Source organism: Buteo buteo, chromosome 2, assembly GCF_964188355.1.
Source record: "Buteo buteo chromosome 2, bButBut1.hap1.1, whole genome shotgun sequence".
Classification (NCBI taxonomy): Eukaryota; Metazoa; Chordata; class Aves; order Accipitriformes; family Accipitridae; genus Buteo; species Buteo buteo.
In genome coordinates this window covers 36,034,621-36,054,681 of record NC_134172.1, presented here as the reverse complement: position 1 = coordinate 36,054,681, position 20,061 = coordinate 36,034,621, and the positions used below count along the sequence as shown (strand labels likewise).

The following is a 20,061-nucleotide window of genomic DNA, read 5'->3' as shown; positions in this document are numbered from 1 at the left end:
CCACCCAAATCTGGCCCAAGTTAGAGGCCAAAAAAATGCAGTTTGTACATGCACTGTAAAGAGTATTTAGAGCTTTGCAGGTTAATATTTGAAGGCTTGTAAGCTCTGAGCATGCTTCAGCCTGAGCTGCAAAGGGTTTTCTTTCCAGCTGTAGCTCTTGGCTGTTAGAGCCAGGATCTGCTTGTAGGATGTAATGAGCTGGACGGAGCTCTGAGCTACAGCAACTGTAACTCTGCAACTTTTGCTGTGTCCCAGGTAGTTCTCAGTGGGCAGGTTTCGGGACCTCTGTGTCACACTGCGGAGGCAGGCGCTTCCAGCCTTTGCAGTGGGTAAAGCAGGGTGCCAACAGACAAGGACGTTTTGTCTCAGCTTTGACCCAGTCCCACAGCAAGTCCTCAATATATGCTGCACAAGGCAGAGCCGTAGCGAAGGAGCAGGACGTAGTAATAAAAAAAAAAGTTTTATTCAAAGATGTTAAATTAAAGAATACCAGCCGGTGTTTCCCAGTTTTCAGACCTGACCTTTCTGTCTTTATCATGTTCTTGTAATTCTTCTTTTGCATAGGTAATATGTGCCAGAGTTTGATGATAACATCCAAGCAAAAAGATACCTGCCCAGGAAAACAATCAGTCTTCTGGAATGAGGATCTTGTTATTTTGTGGCTTTTGTCCTGCTCTGTCACCTATTTGAGCACCTTCCCCACACTGCAGTGGAAGCCTGTTTACACCCGTGCTTCTGAGCCCCTTTCCAGCCTCCCCTTTTGTATTTCACACCTCTTACCTGGAAATATTCCCATGTGTGTGCAGGGAAGCCCATGGATTCATTAGAGGAGGACAGTCTCCTCTTCAGAACATGAACAGCCCCAGGAATTCTTTGTGTATGCCTTTTCCCGTACCTCTCAAGGGCATGCCCTGGCACCAGCATCAAAAGACGTAGAGGCAGAAGTGATCAGCATTATCTGATTGTGTTGAGTCAGTTTTACCAAATTATGCTATGGAAACAAAATGTTCCTGCCCTCTGTAACTGCTAGAGGAGGCAATTTCTTTGTTATTTAATGTGATTTTGAAGCAGATAGCCTATGTAAAGTTTGCTTTCTTGCATGTTGCCCAAAGAAGATTCACTTTGCCTTTGCTCAGTTGTTTGGCAGCAGGAAAATCTGCTGCAGACTGGATTTTCCATGCTCCATTAAGTTTAGTCAGGTTATCTCTTAATTGCTGTGTCACTTCTTTACCCATTGGAACCAACAATGTGGGAGTCTCTCTGGATCTGGGGTTTGCTGGGGTAGCTCTGGGTCTGGTCCCTTTTTCAAAAAAGCAGATGGAGAGGTGTTGAAGAAAAATTCTGTCATTGGGAAGTGCCTATCTTGCATTGCTAGTTAGGGATGTTTCAACCCAATAGGCACTTCAGTAATGGGTAGGATAAAGAAATAAATCTTTGCACAGGTGTCCTGTCCCATGGAGGAATAACGTGAAAATGCAGTTTCTTTTCAGTGAAGGAGGCTTCTGAATATACTGTGTCTGCTGTAGAGCATACTGGTTTTTTTCTGTTAGAAAGTAGAACAGCTTTTCAACGTTATTTCTAGCAATGGATGTTACTTGTAGGAAGAGGGGAGGCAGCACATTCTGGGTGTTGGTTCCTCTTTTAATTAATTAAAAGGCCAAACTCAGGAATTCAAGGGACACGGAAATATCCCTGACTGATAGCAAAGTTATCGGTTGCTTTGGCCAGAGATCGAATTCTTCCTGGCCAATTGCAAGTATCCCAGAAACCTAATGTCTTCCATAAGTTCCATAAGGAAGCCGGCACGCTGTGGCTTTTTTCAACTCTACTGTACGTACCTCTGCTTTCTTCTGCCCCAGTGGTAATTCAGAGGGTCATATTCCTACTTATGCAAAGCATAACCTGCACAAGTTAAGGCCCGCTAAGCAAGGACTTTCAGCTGTTTCATTTCTATAAGCATATAAATATTTATACCACCCCAGGGTTCCTTTCATGCTGAAAATGAAGGTAGCACTTGTCTGCTGTTAAAATATATTACCCGGGAGATAAATGGCTTATCTCAGTATTAGGAAGATGGATGAGAGGAGTGGAAAATTGACCACAGTATTGGTTGGAAGAGCCACCGTGTCCAGAGGGCCTTACTATTTACTTGAAACTCCTGCTGGGAAGTGGCATAGAGGTTGATAGTGCTGTGTTTAGCAATCAAGAGACGATTAATTAAAAGCTGTAATAAATGTGAAATACAATGGTTGGCACACACAGAACTTCATGGACAGTAGCTAAATTGCCTAGTGATGGGTAATGTGCACCAGGGATTGATTATAACATCTGAGCAGGATGCGAATGGTGCTTTTGAAGGGACAGCTGAGACAGGGATAGTCTGCGCAAGTGGCTTGCTGAAGGCCACGTGCCAAGTGAGACAGCGATTCACCTCTGCAGCATCTCTGTTGCTCTACCCCCTCCTGTCCCACCTCTGCAAAAGCATGAGTCCAAACGTATTTTGATCCAGGCTGCTGGGAGTCATTTCCCACCCTCTGCGCTGGAGGGAAGTAAGCAGCGTGGGGGGCTCAGAGCCGAGGTGCCGGTGTAGCGTCACCCGAGTGAACTGCGATTCTGCTCTTGACCTGCAGCCCGACCCTGTGGTAGCCTCTCTGCCCCAGTTCACCTGCCCGGCCATAAAACGAGAGAGATGGTAACGCTGAGCCGCTGTGCTCCTGCGTGGCAGGTGCAAGTTGCTTAAGCGAGGCCTGCGTAAAGGTTTGAAAAAGTGCCGGGAGGCTTCGTTGTTCCTTGGCGGTATGATAAGAATGTCTCTTGAGTCAGTCTGCTGACTTTTAGAGGCTCAGCTGCCGTGCTGCCTTGCTCTTCAGTACACGCTGCTGTCACTTGGGGGCCACTTCCATCCTCCTCCTCATCCGCCATTGGATTTAGATGGAGCATGCTGAGAGCAGCGCGGTTTTCTTCCAGCGAGAATTAATTCTTTCACGGACCATACAAGATTCCGATAAATGAAGCGTGCCTTGATGTCATTTTAGAGTAATATCTGTAGTGAAATCGGAACTTGTAACAATTGGGAAAATACATAGGACTTGTCTTTGTGTTTTGCTTTGTTCAGGTTAATTGTTGTTACTTGTGGTATGATTAAAGGGTCTGACTGAACACAAAAATACATCATGCGTAAGTGGGATTTTAATGAAATAATAATTCTTCCCTTGAAGTGAAATTGTTTTTAACAGAAGATAGTAAAATGAAGAAGTTCTCTATCCCTCTCCTTTTTTTGGAAATAATTATTATAGGTAATGAAAATCCAAACTGAACCCGATTGGCCTTGTTTTTTGCAAAATTTTTGTCTTTCCTGATAAAATACATAGATTTTTCTCTTCCTTGAAATTGATAAAAGAGGTAGGGACAAGAGGAAGAGCCTTAAGAAAATCTCACCATTGGGGCACTTTATGCAGTTACTTTGCGTACAATTACCCAAAAGCTTTTTTGAAAATGTTTCTGCTTGGTGAGATGCTGAAGGGGGAAGACCGTCTTCCAGGACAACCATTGTTAATGTCCTTTCAGTATGAGAGAGCTTGCGCCCTCCCAGTGCTCCCTGTTGACGTGCTGCCAGCTGCTCATGTATGTAATGTATATGAGTATGCTTAAAATCCATTCCCACGTATGTGCAAATAGATGATTTGTACAAATACAGCACCATACATCATATATATGCCCCATATGTGCTTCAGTTTGGAATGTCAGTGAGCACGGGGAAATGAGGATTGGGGCTATTGTAGAGGATGCCAGAGAAAAGACAGAGAAATGGAGAGATTTATTTGTTTGGATAAACATCCCTGTTACTGCATTGCTTTAATGCTGCACCTGTTTCTTGTTCTTCCTCTCTTTCTCTTTTGCTGCTTCTTTCATTGCAGCTTTTCAAATACGTAGGCAACAAAAACCCACGGCCGGTGAAATGGAAGATTACAATTATGCATCAGTATTCCTGTAACACGGCTGCACAGTAATGTCCCCTGGGAGTGTTACAATGAATATCTGACATTAATTGGCTCAGTACCTGTATGTCTGACCTTGCAGAAATTTAATAGATCAATTCTACATGTTGTTTACCAATAAAGAAAACTTCTTCAGGGCAGGGGCTGCATCTTTGGACATGCCTGCACCACAGGGACAACCAGAAGCAGCAGTCAGACTCACTGGGTCTTGGAATGAGAAATAAAATAATAGAAAGAGAGAGCATAAAGTGGTTTCTCTCCCTTATTTTGCCAAGATCTGTTCCTCAGCAATTTTCACCCACAGACTTGAAGTCTTTGTCACGGCCGGATACCGTGCACTTGACGCACAAATGTACTGTACACTTGACGCACAAATGTACTGTACGCTTGATGCACAAATGCCGTTTTTTCCTCCTTGGAGTCGTACCTGTGTTGCCTTCATACGTGTGTTTGACATACTGAACGATACAACTAAACCAGGTCAGAATGGGAGGAACGGCAACTCCTGGATGTGCTGGCGCTGAAACGGCTGCCTCTTTTGTGTCGCTCACCCTCCAGCGACGGAATCTGCCCGGAGGACCGCGCCGTGTTTCCATGCGCCCTGCCCAGTCAGCAGCGAGCGCTGCTCTCCCGCGCCGCTCCGTCAGCTGGCTTCGGCTGCTCGGGGGGTGCGGGCTGCGGCTGCACAAATGGCCGATTGTTCGGCTCCCTCCCGTTTCGGGGGGCCGAGGGGCAGAAAGGCAGCGCCCAAACCGCAGCCCGGCCGAGATTCACGCGCGGGGCGGCCGCGGGGCTTAACTTGCTGTGGGGGTGCTTGTTTCCCAAGTTAAAAAGTTGTTGGAGAGGAGGGAGGTCCGCGCAGGGAGTGAGCGCTGTGAGAGATGCTCAGAGGCACAGGCTGCCTGCCCGTCCCCCTGCTTTTATTGCCTTTGTGGCAGTGGAGGAGGGAAGCTTTACAGGAGGTGTACTCCCGGAGCGCTCGGGAGCGCTTTCTGACTATTGTTACCTGTCCCCCGCTTTATTTGACGGGCTGGGAATTAAACAAGCCGTCACCTCGGGGCCGGGGAAACCCGCATCGCCCCCCCCCCCGCCCGCCCCCGCTGCTGCGAATCGCCATCCAACAGTCGGTGCCGAGCGCCGCTGACAAAGGGGAGCCCGCTCCCCCTCTCTGCCCCGCGGTGCAACGAGCCCCCTCTTCCCCATGTAGACCCCCGGCAGCGAGGCCGGCGCGGGCAGAGCCGGCGGCGGGGCAGCAGCCCCCGGCCGGCGGCGGGCACTGACCGCGCTCTCTCTCTCTCTCTCTCCCCCCCCCCCTCCCCTCCCCGCACACGGAAGGCGGACGATGGAGGCGGCGGCGGCGGCGAGCGGGCGCGGGAGGAGGCCGGCGCAGCGCTGGTGCTGCGGAAGGTGTGGTCACGCAGCCCGGCCCCCGAGCGGCGCGGGAGGTAAGGCTTCCGCGGCTCCGGGAGCGCGGGGCTGGGCCGGCCGGGCCGGGCTCCGCGGCGGCAGCGGGCGGGCGGGCGGGGCGGCGGCCCCCGGCAGGGCGATGGCCCCCGGGGGGCGCGCCTAAGGGGGGGCGGCGGTGGGGGGGCGCGGCGGGAGCGGGGCGCCATGGGGAGCGGCAGGGTGCGGGTGCCCGAGGCGCTGGCGGGCCGCGGCGGGGAGCGGCCGCTGCCCACCTTCGACGTGCCTTACTTCAAGTACATCGACGAGGAGGACGAGGAGGACGAGTGGAGCAGCCGCTCGCAGTCCTCCACCGAGGATGACTCCGGCGACTCTCTGCTTTCCGACAGATACGTGGTGGTGTCGGGGACGCCGGAGAAGATTTTGGAGCATCTCCTCAGCGACCTGCACCTGGAAGCCGCCCAGGACAAAGAGACGGGTAAGGAGCGAGCCCGGCGGGGAGGCGGCGGCCGGGGAAGCGCCTGTGCCCGGTCCTGGGCGGGAGTGGGGGGGGGAGCTGCCGGTCCCGGTGCCGGTGCCGGTGCCTGCGGAGCGGGGCGGCGCGGCGCGGGGGTCGCTCCCGGGCACCCCCGGCAGAAAGGCGGCTGCCAGCCCGGCGGTGTTCAACCCGGGGGCCATGCGGGAGGAAACGGCGAGCGTGCGGCAGCCGGGAGGGAGGTGGCAAAGCGGGGCGCCCGGCCTCGGGGCAGGAGCGCCAGCCATTAGCGAAGCCGCTCCGCAGCCGCATGCTTAGCGGCAACTTCAGCCTTTTTTTTTTTTTTTTTTTTTATATTCGGCTTTCGCTGGTGTCTGGGCAGCGCAGGCTGCGGCGTGCGTCGTACGGCACCCGTGCCTCTTCAGGCAGGGGCTGCCATTCCCCGTAGCCTGCAGCTATTATTATATTGATCAGAATACTTGCTGTGCACTTCAGCCTCCCGGCTAACTCCTCGTTTTGCCACCACCCCAGTACTTTGGCACATCCTCTGTTTCATAAGCACGACTTACAAATTTCCTCATAACCCGTGGCACAGCGTCTAGCCTGATGCTGCACTTGCGTGTCTTCAACCAGAGATTGTAGTTTGGTCCAGCCTAGAGCAATTATTGCATTGATCGGGCTACTTGACGGGCGGTTTAATTTTCAGCTGGATCTCTTGGCTATGCGCACAGCTTGCTGTCACCAAGATCTCCTGGGGTAGTTTACCAGAAGTGCCTGCAACCTGCAATTCACAGATAGTTTTAATGAAAGCGGCCAGGCTGGTGAGACTTTGGGAGGTCCCGAATACTGAAGAGCTGAGGAAGGCAGCTGGCTGCAAATGGAGCTGTGCATTTATTTGATCGTTCCCAATAGGGTTAAAACGCATACTCCTGCTGCCTGTATATATCTCTCTTCACAAATGAGATTACTGAGAATAAACACACTTTAATCCTTTTAAGTGACTGAAAATATAAATAACATCTGCGATTCCCAGAGGACCGTCAGGATTGGGTTCTCGGAACAACTCATTAGTTTAATGTGGGACAATAGGCGTATTCCTAGTGCTAATGTGTGAATGCCCCGAAGAAACATACAGAGTGTCTGCTGGTGATACTGTTACAGTATTCCTAGTGCTGCTTTTGTCTGCCTAGACATTAATATTTAGTGCAGAGAGAGGCTGTGATTGTTTTCCTTCCACAGATCAGACCAGTTCTGGGTGTAATTTACTTGAGCCAGCTCTTAGGCAGTGTAGTGAGGGTCCTTCCTTGGCCCTTTAAGGTCAAATGTTGGAACCAGAATAAGTTTCCCCATTGATGTTTATTGCATGCGGTTTGAGGGACGTTAGCTGCCTGTCTTTATAGTCTGCTTCATCTTTTTTTATATGCTTGCAATCTTGCTGGAAAACAATGAGATTTTCGCTAGTGATATGCATTATATTTTAGTGCTTGTAAATAGAAAGCACTCCTTACATAAAGCATTAGATGCTGTATACATCCTCACGTGTACTACCTTTTCTTTCTTTGCTCTCTCTCTCTCCCATCAAGGGGAGGCTCTTCATAAGCCTGTTCTTATTGTTATAGAGAGGGGCTGTTAAACTGCTCTCAAAACAAATGCTAAACCACTACTTGTCTGGTCGTTAGCAGATGGTAATGTATTTAAAGGTTGATTGGCTTCCCCTCACCTCTTCTGCCTTATCCTAACTCCTTTTAGAAAGAAACAATTAGCTGTGTCCTGTAGCCAGGGTTAACTGGATCCCAGGGACAAAACAAAGTAGCTGTGGCTTCAGTTTTTTGCCATCACAAAGAAGTGCACTAAACCTTGCCCAGCAGCCCTCCGCTTCCTCAAGGGTGTTCATCATACACTGTGTTCTTCTAACTTTATTGATCTGGTAATACAGAACTTCATCAAAATAAAAGACTTTGGGAGTTATGTTTCCCAATGTTTTATGTGGCGGGTGCCCCTGTAATGGATTTACTGGTCTGTTTTGCAGATTCAGTGGCATATGGCATGAGAAAGTGTGCGACCTTGACTGTACATATGTACATCTTTGTGTGTGCACCTGAAGACATTCTTCTGCTGTTTGTGTGCTTGGATTTGCTGTTCTTTGTATTTTTTGTAGTTCCAGTCTGGCCCATCTCAGAGGACGGTCGAGTTGCAGAGTCCCACAGGCTTGTGTTTTAGCAGGCGTAGCTTTGCGGAACATAAAAGGACGATGTTGTTGTACCCAGCTGCTGCTCCTGCTGTCAGTTTGCCAGTTCCAGGATGAATTCCTTGGCCTCCTGCTTTCCCTGCAGCCCCCAACCCGGTTTGCTTATTTGTGTCTGTAAAGAACATGAGAAAGAGCTGTTCTTACATATGCTGGTGCACAGGGGGCTGTTGTTCTGTTTGACCCTTTGCACTGCTTCCCAAGGAGGGATGCTCTGCATGTTTTCGTTCCCACCCTTTGTATAACAACTCAGAACTGCAACCCTGTATGGTCATTAAAAAAACCCCACCACTGTCTCCTGGGGCTAGCGTGGTCATGGAGCACCGCTTTTTATGAACACTGACATGGCTGAATGTTGTGCCATGTATTGCTCCCAGCCATCCTCCATCTTCTAACCCAAGTCAGCAGGTACCGCTTGCAGCTGGGAGAGTAAAGGGAAGCTTTGGGGCTGGTCTGCAGTAAATTTAACTGGGGTCCAGCCCAGGCCTTAAGGCTCAGCCGCCTCTAAACCTGTAGCAAGATACCTTAAGCACTCTCCTGCGGCATCCTCTGCTATAATAAACAGGTGGGGACCTGACCTGAAGAGTTGTCCTATTGTCTGTGATGTGGCTGAACACTGTTACAGCAACTGAGGGCACTGAAGAGGACACTGCAATGTGCACAGCTAGACTAGTCTATTGCTCAGATGACTTCTGTAGGCAAGGATGTCTCGAAAGCCTGAGGTTTGCAAGACTCTTTAAGCTTAACGTACTTAATAACTGTTTAATGACTGAGGGTTTTTTCGTGATGACTATGTCAGGGAGTATATGCAAGTTCATGTGGCGTCATCTTAAATTTGGGCTTGCCAGTAACAAAGGCTTGCCAGCCTTCCATCTCAAAGGGAGTAAGATTTCATCTCGCTGAGTTGTTATAACCTGTAATGTACCAACTCCCAAGTACCAACTCCCAAGAAGACTGTTCTTGTTTCCTACCATGAGATGGATGGAAATTTTCAGTTTCTGTAATGAACAACTTTTCTGACTCATCTCTAAGGTTGCTGGAATCACTGGGGTGTGTTCAGCTGAGTGTGTACTTTAGAGGGCAGTTTGAAGTTTTAAGGATTGAACAGAGTGAGACACTTCAAATATGTCAATATCCAGGCAGAAGATGCAAGGCATACCTCCTGGTCTAATCCTCATCGAGGATGGGAGTTTGAATAAGTATTCTCCAAGAGACCAAATCTTAGCATCTCAGGATCTCTAAGCCCTTCCCATTGCCTACATTTCTTTCAGAATTGTTGTCCTTTTCTGCAAAAGCTTTTATTTCTTGGCCATTAGCAACATTTCCTTCTCTGGATATTAATCTGATCTAGTCTTTGGAGTATCCTCTGACTGGTGTCTATTCAAACATACCGTCTTGCCTTGCAGTGGTTGCATTCAACGTTTGGCAGCCTCTGGAAGGACACAGTGATCCACTGTTACTTCTCCAGGCCTGCCTGGATCCCTTAGACCATTTCCTTCAGGCCACTGGGCCACCTCTCTTGGACAGCTGAAGCAGAACATTGCCAAAGCAGAACATAATCTCCCTCATTCACATCTGATGACACTACCCATCTTTTAAATCCCCACTGTGGGATTCATTTTAGGGAAAGAGTAGGGAGAAAAAGAGATTGATTTGTGAAGGTCTTTCAAGGCAAAAAGCAGTGGGAAATGGAGATCTGGAGAAAGGATGTAAATGGGGAACAGTATGACTGGAGCAACATGATGGTGTCAGTCTTAACTGATGTATCTTTTTAGTGGAGTGGGTGAAAGGGATTGTGGCAAGGGGGGAGGCATGATACTTTTGTTAGACAGGCTATCATGGAAGTTAGGATGGCAAATGATGAAAGGCCTGGAGAAGGGTTAGTGGGACAGCAAGAGGGTGAATCCTCATGATGTAGCTAAAACAGATGCAGAAAGGTGTAAGTATGGTCTGGATTTCTTAGGAATAGGAAAAGAAAGGAGTAATGACCTTTGTACCATGCTGTGTCACCTTATCTGGGACTGTGCATGATCCCTGGATTAGTGGGAACTCTCCCCTGCCACACAGAAGCAGTTTTAGCTTTTAGGATCATAACATAACATCTGGGAGGGGCCTTCAGACCATGTCTATTTGTCCTAGAAGTGCTGTGTAGTAAGGGTTACTTTCGTTTAACCCATTCTGTTTCTATGCTTGTACCAATGACACTGCTTTGATGTTGGGTAATGGCACCCTCTGTGGAACTGTATGTGACCTTTTAGGAGAATGGTACTGTCTTGCATAAGCTGGTGATAGTCAGCTGCTAAATGGTGTTGTAAAAAAGGGTTACAGCTCTGCCTTTTCTGGGTGTTGTCTTTTGTTTAATAATCCAAGGAAAAAAAATATCTGATTGCTTTTTGATATTTTTTGTTTGTTTGTGTCTTAACTATAAAGGATGTTTTTAGGACTTCTGCTAATTGCGCTTTATTACTGATGAGTAAAAGGTGTTAAAAAACATACTTCTGTGACTGCCACACAAACAACATAAGCGTATCTGGTGCATGTGGACTGATGTCAAGGAGAAGAAGTATTTACCCAACACTTTGTGATCCTATCTTCCAGCTTTTAGGATGGAGAGAATAAATGCCTGCCAGCCCTTCCTCTTAGCAGTCCTTTATAATGAAATGTAGTCTGTCATAATTTTGAGGGATTTTGTAAACTTTTCCCCAAAGTCTTAGGAAAACTTGGTGAACTGAGTGGGCTAAATGCATATTACTGCCATGCCCATAGGAGAGGAATAAGAGTTTAGCAGAGTGCATGGAGCAACATCAGTTTAAGAATAACAGAAAAGCTAAAATAATCATTTATTTCCGTGTGAGAGGATCTGGGAAGGTTCTTGCACAGGACCATTGCTTCATGCAGCATGAGTTTAAGCTGTCTCACATTGGAGTGTCGGTGGAAGTAGGTTTAGAATAAATCAATAAAATGAATAGTAACAAATCACCAGGATCAGATGTTACTCCCAAAAGACTTCTAAAGGAACTCAGATATGAAATTGCTGAACTCCTAACAGTGGTGTGTAATCTATCATATAAATCAGCTTCAGTGGCAGAGGAAGGTGGAAAATGTGATGCCAATTAAAAGAAATGGGTTCTATTTGGGGAACATCTAAGCAATAAGGCTGTCATTTTACCAATACATTATTTCAGCATAAACTGGCATTGTAGTCAAAAGAAGCAGCTCAGCCTTCCCCCACCACTCATTTCTGCCACTGCACTGGTCCCTCTGTGCCTCTACAGCCTGTCATGTGATTCTGTAGCAGACCCAAGTACCAAGCTGGTCCTAGCTGATGCTAACCTAGGAAATACTAAATTATTAGTTTTAAGACAGATCAGTCTCCTGATCCACTTGATCTGTCAGTGGCACAAAATTTGCCCCGACACAGGGAGAGGGTGGCAGGGAGTGGGAGATGTGCAGGTGACAGCAGGAGAGAAGGACTGGTGCCTTTAGCAGCTGGACTTGCTTGCAGGAGTTTGATTAGATGCAAAACTGCAGCATAAAGATATGACTTTGTGCTGGGAAATTGGGTGGCAGTACAATGAAAGTAGAAGGAAGAAATGCATGCAGAAATATTGTACTGAGGGAATGGAAGTATTCTTTTTCCAGAGGTAAGTCAGATCTTATGTATCCTGTAGAGCTGCTAAAGAATTGAAGGAGTATGAGAGTATATATGGTCCAGTCTGCCTATATCTTAAATTTGTATTTCCAGAATGCTTTTGATAAAGTCCTTTGCCAAAAGTCCTTAAAGAAATTTAAAGATCCTTTTGATAAGGAAGAAGGTGCTTTTCAGGGCCGATGATGACTTAAAAGGAGAAAATGAAAGGTAAAAGTAAATTGTCAGTGTTTAAAATGGAGAGAAGTCACCACTGAAGACTGGCTGCTGCTGAGTGCGAGATGAAAACTAAGGTAACAGCATGTGCTGATAATATTAAATGGTTGAGGGTCTCATGATAAATGAAGCCATGGTTTCATTTTTGGTGGCCGTGCAAGGTTATATTCTTGTACACCCTATTATCCCAACCTCTGACTGGCTTTTTGAGCTGTCTTGTTGTCCTGTCATCATGCCAACAAACTTTGCTTAGGTCTCTCTGCGAGGTAAGTTAGATCAGAAAGCTGATCCAACTCTAAAATAGTCTCATGAAAGTAGTAAGAATGGGACAGTGTAGGACTAGGAAAATGAGTTGGGAGTTGGCCCCCTCAAACCAGCCCTGTGGCTGAAGGAAGATGAAAGGAATAAAAATCTGTGTGACTGCATGATAAAATCGCAGATGAGATCCAAGTTTGAAAAATGTGAAGCAATGCATTTTCTAACATGGAGAAAAGGAAATCTTTATTATACATATTCAGCAGAGGTGCTGAATTGGCTAATAACATGCAGAAAATAGGTCTTTGGAGATAGTGTGGATAGTTCTTGGAAGTTTTTGATCAGCATTGATCAAAAAGGCAAACTGTATTTGGGACAATTAGGAAAGAAGACAAGCAAGAACCATAGTTATACCATTGTATAACTGTGTAATATGGTATGTAGAATATGGTTCCTTTCCTTCTGTAGCATTCGCTACATATCAAGGTGCCACGCTTAGATCACTGGTCGGCCCGGACCAGGGGAAGAGACAGATAACACACACAGTGTGAGCGCCAACTTCCACCTTTTATTGCGCAGTTAATTCCTTTTATACTAACAAGGGGAGGTGGGGTTACAGGTACATCACAAGGCTGCGACTAACCCTCTAACTTTCCGTGACAACGCGAGATCTTCCGAACGCCGACCCCTACACCTTCTTCTCCCCCAGCTCAGAAAGCTTGTAAATGAACTAAAAAAAAAACTTGAAAAGGTCAGCAAAGGTGATGAGAAGTATAGATTAAAAACATCTAAGAATAAATAGTCTAGGTCTGGTCATCACAGAAGAGGAATTTCTGTAAAGGAGGCATATGGTGATCTATGAGACTGAATTGTGTCTGGAAGGTGAGTATGGAAAGATTATTCATTGTTTCTCATAATGTGGGAAGTGTTTTATAACAGCAAAATTATGGGGTTTATACCTAATAAAGGTAAGTTCTTTCCTGATAATGATCCACAGCTAAACTGTGTGAAACTCATTGTGGTGAGCATTTTGTGGAACCCAAAGTTTGGAAGGGTTTAAAAACAAATTAGGCAAAATCCTGGCAAAAACTCTATCACTGCAGTGATGTTGATACAATTTCCAGTTTGGAAAGTCTACACTGCTGGTTGCTGGAAGCTAGGAGGGTGTAACAGAGAAAGATAACTCTGTATTTGTCTTTTTCTTAGTTTTTTTCTTCCCCAGGGCATCCTCTGTCGGCTCCTGTCAAAGACTTGGTTCTATTTTATGGGTGTCTTTGATATGACCCAGTGTATCACATGCAGCACATTGCAGTTTGGAAGCAACTAATCAGAATCTAAGGTTATAATATGATACAAGTTCCTTCAGGTAGGACAACTGAGCAAATTACCAGTTCAGTTGGCAGCAGAGAATGAACAGTTTTCTGCTGAATGGCTTTGCAAATGGCGTGGTGAGGCCTGGAGTTGGGACAAGAGAAGCAGGAGCACTGGGGATAGCATGAGATTGGGACCAAGGCTGCCAGCAGTGACACTGGCTTCTGCTCAAATGGGAAGATCCAATGTCCTCTAGTTGTCCTCCTGTTCATTGCCATATAGCCCCTTGTCCTCTGCTATACTTGGTTTGACCTTCTGCCAAGTAGCTCTAAGTATCTTAGCAGGAAACTTTTTTTTTTCCCTTTAGTAGGATTATTTTCTGTCACATTAGTGAGCTGAATCAGCTTGCAGAAGGAGCACCATGTCTGGGATTCACTGCAGACGGCGTGTCACACACTGCGGTGCTTAAGCTAATAGGAAATGCCAGCGAGGGGAATATGTCTAAGATGCTGTCTCCTGGCAGGAGCTCAGACAGTTATTTCTGGGAAACGAGGACTTGGAGCCTGAAAAAGGTTTCTTTTGCACTTGGGCACGAAAGCTTGTTTAGGGCAAACTTTTGGAAAGGCAGAGCTGGGAATGCTGCTCCTGGATTGTCTCACCATTACATACAATTACTGGGAAACTAGAGGCAGCATGGGGATGATCAACATCCTTAGTGATCAGGACTCTTGTCTTTATGATCAGGACTTTCACTGTAGATACTGATGGTATTTTTTCAGTTTATCACAACAAATACTTTTCATGGTGTAAGTATGCCTCCCAAAGTAGACCCTTTCAAGGAGGAAAAGGAACTGAGGTAGCCATCAGACAAACACATGGTTTCAATGTGCCCAGGAGCACGTAGGCACCTTTGGGCACCTTGGGCACCTAAAAAAATTTTTTTGTATGCTGTGCAAGAATAGCTTGGGGCAATGGTAGGGCCCCAAGTGTTTAATGAGTTTTGTGTTTGAGTCAAATTTGCAGAAGAAAAAGCTACCCATTATATATGATAGTCAATTAGATCATAGTATTCTTAGTTCCTCAGTCTCTTCTCTGTAATTCTGTGTTCATTATAGCTAGTTGTCACCTTTTGCTATGTGAGAAAGTGATAAGGAGCTGTCATGAAAGCCTAGTGTGAAACCATTTATTATGAAGGTGTGCATTGTAGACAATATGAGGGGTTTTGATGATCTTAACGGTTTAAGCAGAAAGGAATTGGGAAGTGCAGATCTAGCAGGAGAACTTTTTTAGGGGTGAAGATAAATAATTTTCTTTAGACAGTGAAAAAGGCTTTTCTTTTTTTTTTTAAAGTCATAAAAAGCAGAATGTGTTAATTTGTTATACTGCAAAATAGACTTGGGTGATATAAACATTTTGATGAGGTACCTGGAAGACAAGTTGTTTTGACACTGGGAATTTGGTAAGGCTTCTGGAAAGCTAATGTGGCCCTAAAGAGTTTAATCTGTTATTTGTAAAACCACTTTTGCCCTAATGACATTGGAAGTCTGGGTGATACAAATTATCAAACCAATGAAGTATTTCAAATATATGAAAGGGTATATGGTCATATATATCTCTAAATTAACAGATGCATTAAGTAGTTGAGATTATAGAGAGACATGTTTGTGTATTTGAGAAATAATTCTGTAGAACTCTTTTCAGAATGGTGCTTTTGATAATTCCTAATTGTCTGGTGGTGTTAAGCCAAGAAGTGAGTATGGAAGGGATAAAAAATACTTGCAAGGATTTATTTTATAAAAATGCTTGTATTTTAGTGTTACGAAGAGTAGCAGAGGTTGCCTCTTAGTTTCCACTTTAGCCTGAATCCTTTTCTAATCGCTTGAGTGTGGCTGGTCAGCATCAAATCTAGCAGAAATAACTAGTGTTCCCAGGTCAGAAAGCTGGCACTGAGGGCCATAAAAGCAAAAAAGAAAACTGAGTCACTGCACAGTGGTGATGCCAAGGAGATCTCTCTCGGCAAGGGGGATGTCATCTTAGAAGTACGCCAGCCTCTTGGGTTGATGCCCTGTCTGGCTTAAACGCTACACTGGAGGTTGGGTCAGTTCCACGGCTGCAGGTCTGGAGATGAAGCAGGCCAGCTCCCTTCTGTTGCAACTGATGTCATACTGGTTCTAGTGAGCTGTCAGAATGTCAAAGGCTTAGCAAAAAGTTATAGCCAAATTCTGAAATGAGTCTAAACTGTGGTAACTCTTACTGACGTCTGTCCACTGGAGACCCATTCCCCTGCAGCAGTGGGATCAAACCACCCAGTGTGAAATGTATGAAGGGAGAGGACAACCCCTACTGTGAAGATGCCACAACTTTCTAGATCCTCTCAGCCCCCAGATACAGCCCTGTCTTCAAGTTTTCCCAGAATGTGGCTCACTGAAACTGACTAATTATAAAACATATACAGTTATCTCAAAGCTGCTGTTTCTAGTAGAGGAAAAGTGAGACCTGATTTGTGAGTGAGTAGCGTGAGAGGAATAGCAACAGATGGTGTGTGGGTTGGCAGGTCAGTTAGCTGTGAGAATAGGAACTGGAAATGCAAAACTGAAATACCAGCGTTGCTGCTTCTTATGAAGTGTCCGCACGTCCTACTCCTTCAGCAGGAGCCACAGACCATCCAGTCCTTCAGGAACCCCAACCATGGGGCCCTTCACCACAGATCTCCCATCTTCCCTAGGTATTTACTCATTCTCACCACTTAGCGTTGCTCTCCTTTCCTTCCTTCTTAAAGGCTTTTTGCTGTCAAACCCTGACCTGCAGACTGTAGAAAAACTGGACACTGTCTTCAATGCTTTCTTTTTGTGTTCTTCTTCCACAACACAGAGCTTCACCACCTGCTGGCCTGAGTAGGGGTGTTTGTCCATTAATGACTCCTGTGTTGCTATTAGCACTTAGTGCGATGGCTGATAAGTCGGAAGCTTGTGCTCAGAATACAGCAAAGGACTCCTTGCCAAGAGCAGACTCTCTGTAATGTTATAAAACTCAGAGACGGTGCTCTGAAATTCAGATGTGTTTGGAAGTAAGCTTTCACAGAGTGGGGGAGTTTTTACGTAAGAATGCTGAAAACATAAAACTGAATCCTGACATACTTGCTGCATCTTTGAGTCCAAGAATACAGTTCATGCACTGTCTTCAGGGTTTGAATTCCAGTGTTTCCAGTGCTCAAAGTTGCTATAATACAATGATTTTCTTGTGAGATTAACATTTTCTGAGGAATATAAAGAGCATGTTCATTCCCCGCCCACAGGGTGGAAGGATGGATTCACTGAAGACCTGTGCTTTGAGGTTGTGTATTAAGAATCTGAAAGAAATCTGTTCTTCAAAGCTGCTTTTTTCCCCTTGTGAACTAAATTTACTCTCATGCTGTTAATTCCTCCTTCCCCCACAATCCTTCTTAACATGCCCCGAGTTCAAACGGTTTCACGGTATTATGGAAGTAGCAGCCTCGGTCTTTTTGTGAGCAAGAGCGGGACTGGTTTTGGCTATAGCCAAACTACAGTTATCATTACTTTACTAAACTCCCTGTCATGCTGCCTGTTAATACGGTTAGGTGATGTTTTGTTGTGTAGTGTGCTGATGCAGTCGTTTTCTTTCCTACCTTACCATTTTCTGTAAATCCCTGTGCTCAGAGGACACCCAGGGAAATTAAGAACAAAAAGCCACAACCCGAGACCTACTTGTGAACCATTAATTGGAATAGATTTCTGCCTATTTCCCGATGCGTAGTGCCTGATGAGGCTTTCTGCGGGCTCTTAAGACCTCTCTTAATAGCTGCGAACCCTGAGCTGCATTACAGCACTGAATGCCTCTGCTTGCTGTTTAGTTGAATAAACGCAACTGCTTGAGAAAGCCTGTCTGTGGCATTGGCAAACTGCTGCCAACACACCCCGGATTATCAAGTGCAGCGGAGCTTGGCTCTGCCTTGCCCCAGTGCTGGCTGCTGCCTTCTCTATCATGTCCAAGTTAAAAAGAGGGGAAAGAGCAGCTGTGGCAGCAGCTACTGAAGGCCAGATTTGCTGTGCGCTGGATGAGGTTGGCGGAGGATTCTGCTGTGGTTTGTGTTACATTGCTAGGTTTTAATTTTAGTGGGCAAGTCAGAAGATCGGCTGTTGGATGTAGGAATAGATGGCTGTAGTAAGAATACTTTTGTGAGAGTAGAGGGGCCTGTCTAAAAAGGAGATGATGGAGCAGAATGTGCTTGGCATAAATTCAGAAGCTTCTTGCATTAACTGCAGTTGGTAAGCTCATAATGCAGGCTTTAAATTGGTGTTGCTTTTTTAGAAGGAAAGGCTTGATCTGGTATGATATCAGTTGGGGTACATAACACCTTTTAGGAGAGTCTATGTGGTTGGCACTGGAGACAAACCGGCTTGTTTTTTTAAAGTCAATTTTGATCCTTTCAGAGATTGAAATAGGAGTAGAATTACAGCACTTTGACAGCCAAATGTTTCTCGTGAGATGTCAGTAACCCTCCTGGAGTATAGCTGGTTCTGGCAGAAAGAGCTTTTCGCAATAGCATCAGTTACTGCAATAAAGTAAATTGCTTGTCCCATCTTTTAGACAAGGTGAAAAATACCGATGTGAGTTGTAGCTGTGGGATGTGCAGCTCACATCACCATCTCCTGAGCCAGGCTGAGATCATGAGATGACCTTGTCTCAGTTCAGAAACGCTTGTGAGATCCTTCCGAAACCAAACCAGTACTGTTTCTCTGAGGTGAAAATGTGATGGCTTGTTTTCAAGGACACTGATCGCAGAAACATTCTAGGGTGGGAGGATGAGGAAAATAGATCAATGTAAATAAAGTGACAGCATTGATGGATCTAATTTTGATGGAAGCTAATAATAAAAAACTTAGGCTTTCTTGTGACAGCATTTGGGATGAATTGTGATTTTATTCCTTTGCTTGAACTTGGGTTTTGATGGAGATATAAATTGCCAGAATCAGGGATGTAATCATGGAGAAATCATGCTGTCTGACCTGGGACTGCTAGAGGCTTTTATACCTCACTTTCTATTGCTTTTCAATTTCTTTCCTTTTTTTTTTTTCTGCACGCTGCATCCCCCTCCTGCCATTATCCCTCCTCTTCCTCCTGCCCACAAGGCTCTACTGACTCCCCAAGCAGCCTTTCTTTAACCCTCCCCACCCCCATTTCTTAGGATTTAGGGCTGGTTGACCTCTCTCTAGGAACCACTGCAGCTAAAACCAGAAAGCCAGATAGGGGTTTTGTTCTTTCCCAGTCATGAATTCAGAGCCCCGGCTTCAATAAAATAATGAAACCCTTGTTGGTTTTCATTCCCTGCCACGATAGGAGCCTTGTCCATGGGATTTTGTTTGTTGTTACTGTTAGTACATCATGGGGGATGCACAGCCACAAGCTGGAAGCAAACAAACAACAGCGAAAAACAACCACAAACAAATAGCATTTGTCAGATCCCTGTTGTCAAGGGGTTTTCATTCAAAGTCTTAAAGCAGCAGTGAGCGTGCAGCGTTGCCCCAAAACATGGAAACCGCCGACCACAGGCAAATGCAAACATTTCGCCTGTTAAGATGACTACAGCTTCTCCTCTTACTGTTGCGTTGCTGCCGGTAGAGACGACTCTGTAACGGGCAGGTGGAAAATTGCCGTCCTGGTATGTGCCAGCAAGCAGTTTCAGGGAGGCAGCAACTGGGTGCTTTAGAAATTCAGCACAGACACACGCACCCCACTTCCCGGCAGGTGGAACGCCTCCTCACCTCCACCTTCAGCGGCACCGGCACGAACAAGGAGGCTGCACAGGGGTGGCTGAGTAATTCTTAGGACGGGCAAACAGACGCGGACCTCTGGCCTGCCGGAGCCCAGCCTGACTGCAAGGAAGCGGCCCTGGCCGTGCTGCGGGCTCCTCGCTGTCCTCTCCTTGCGACAGCACCGTAGGGCTCTTGGGCCACGCGCAGCTTGCAAACGCTTTGAAGATGGCATCTGTGCTGGGGCTGCCTGCTCTGCCCAGAGAGGCTGCTGGGTGGAGGGAGCCCTTCCCCGGGGCGGGGAGAGAGCGTGGGGAGCCATTGCCATCGGGGGGGCCCCTGGACCCCTGAGGTTTGCTGTGGGCAGAAGCCCCAAAGCACACACGTAGAGATTTGGGGATGTGGTCCGTTGGGAAACCTGGGCGTGTTGGGCAAGCTAAGTCTAAACCTGGAGGCAGGGGAGGGTGTCTGCCAGCTGAAGCTGGGCTTCTCCCATGCGTGCCCCAGACGTTCAGTACTCTCCTGAATATTTCTCTTCCATTGCAAAGCAGCAAGAAAGCATTTTCCTGAGGTCTATCCTGGTGCGGTATGCTGTGGTTTAACCCCGGCCAGCAACTAAGCACCATGCAGCTGCTTGCTCGTTTTCCCCCCACCCAGTGGGATGGGGGAGAGAATCGGGAAGAGAAGTAAAACTTGTGGGTTGAGATAAGAACAGTTTAATAGAACAGAAAGGAAGA

At 46.4% G+C, this 20,061-nt stretch overlaps 1 protein-coding gene across 2 annotated transcripts in view; it reads left to right on the top strand.

Annotated features, from left to right (window-relative positions):
• RAPGEF5 (Rap guanine nucleotide exchange factor 5) overlaps positions 1–20,061 on the top strand; it is a 166,675-nt gene that overhangs the window by 93,428 nt on the left and 53,186 nt on the right. For both annotated transcript variants that reach the window (XM_075050588.1, XM_075050581.1), the window contains exons 10-11: positions 5,334–5,443; positions 5,792–5,880. In XM_075050588.1, the coding sequence (XP_074906689.1) occupies positions 5,334–5,443; positions 5,792–5,880 (199 nt within the window). The remainder of the gene's footprint in view (positions 1–5,333; positions 5,444–5,791; positions 5,881–20,061) is intronic.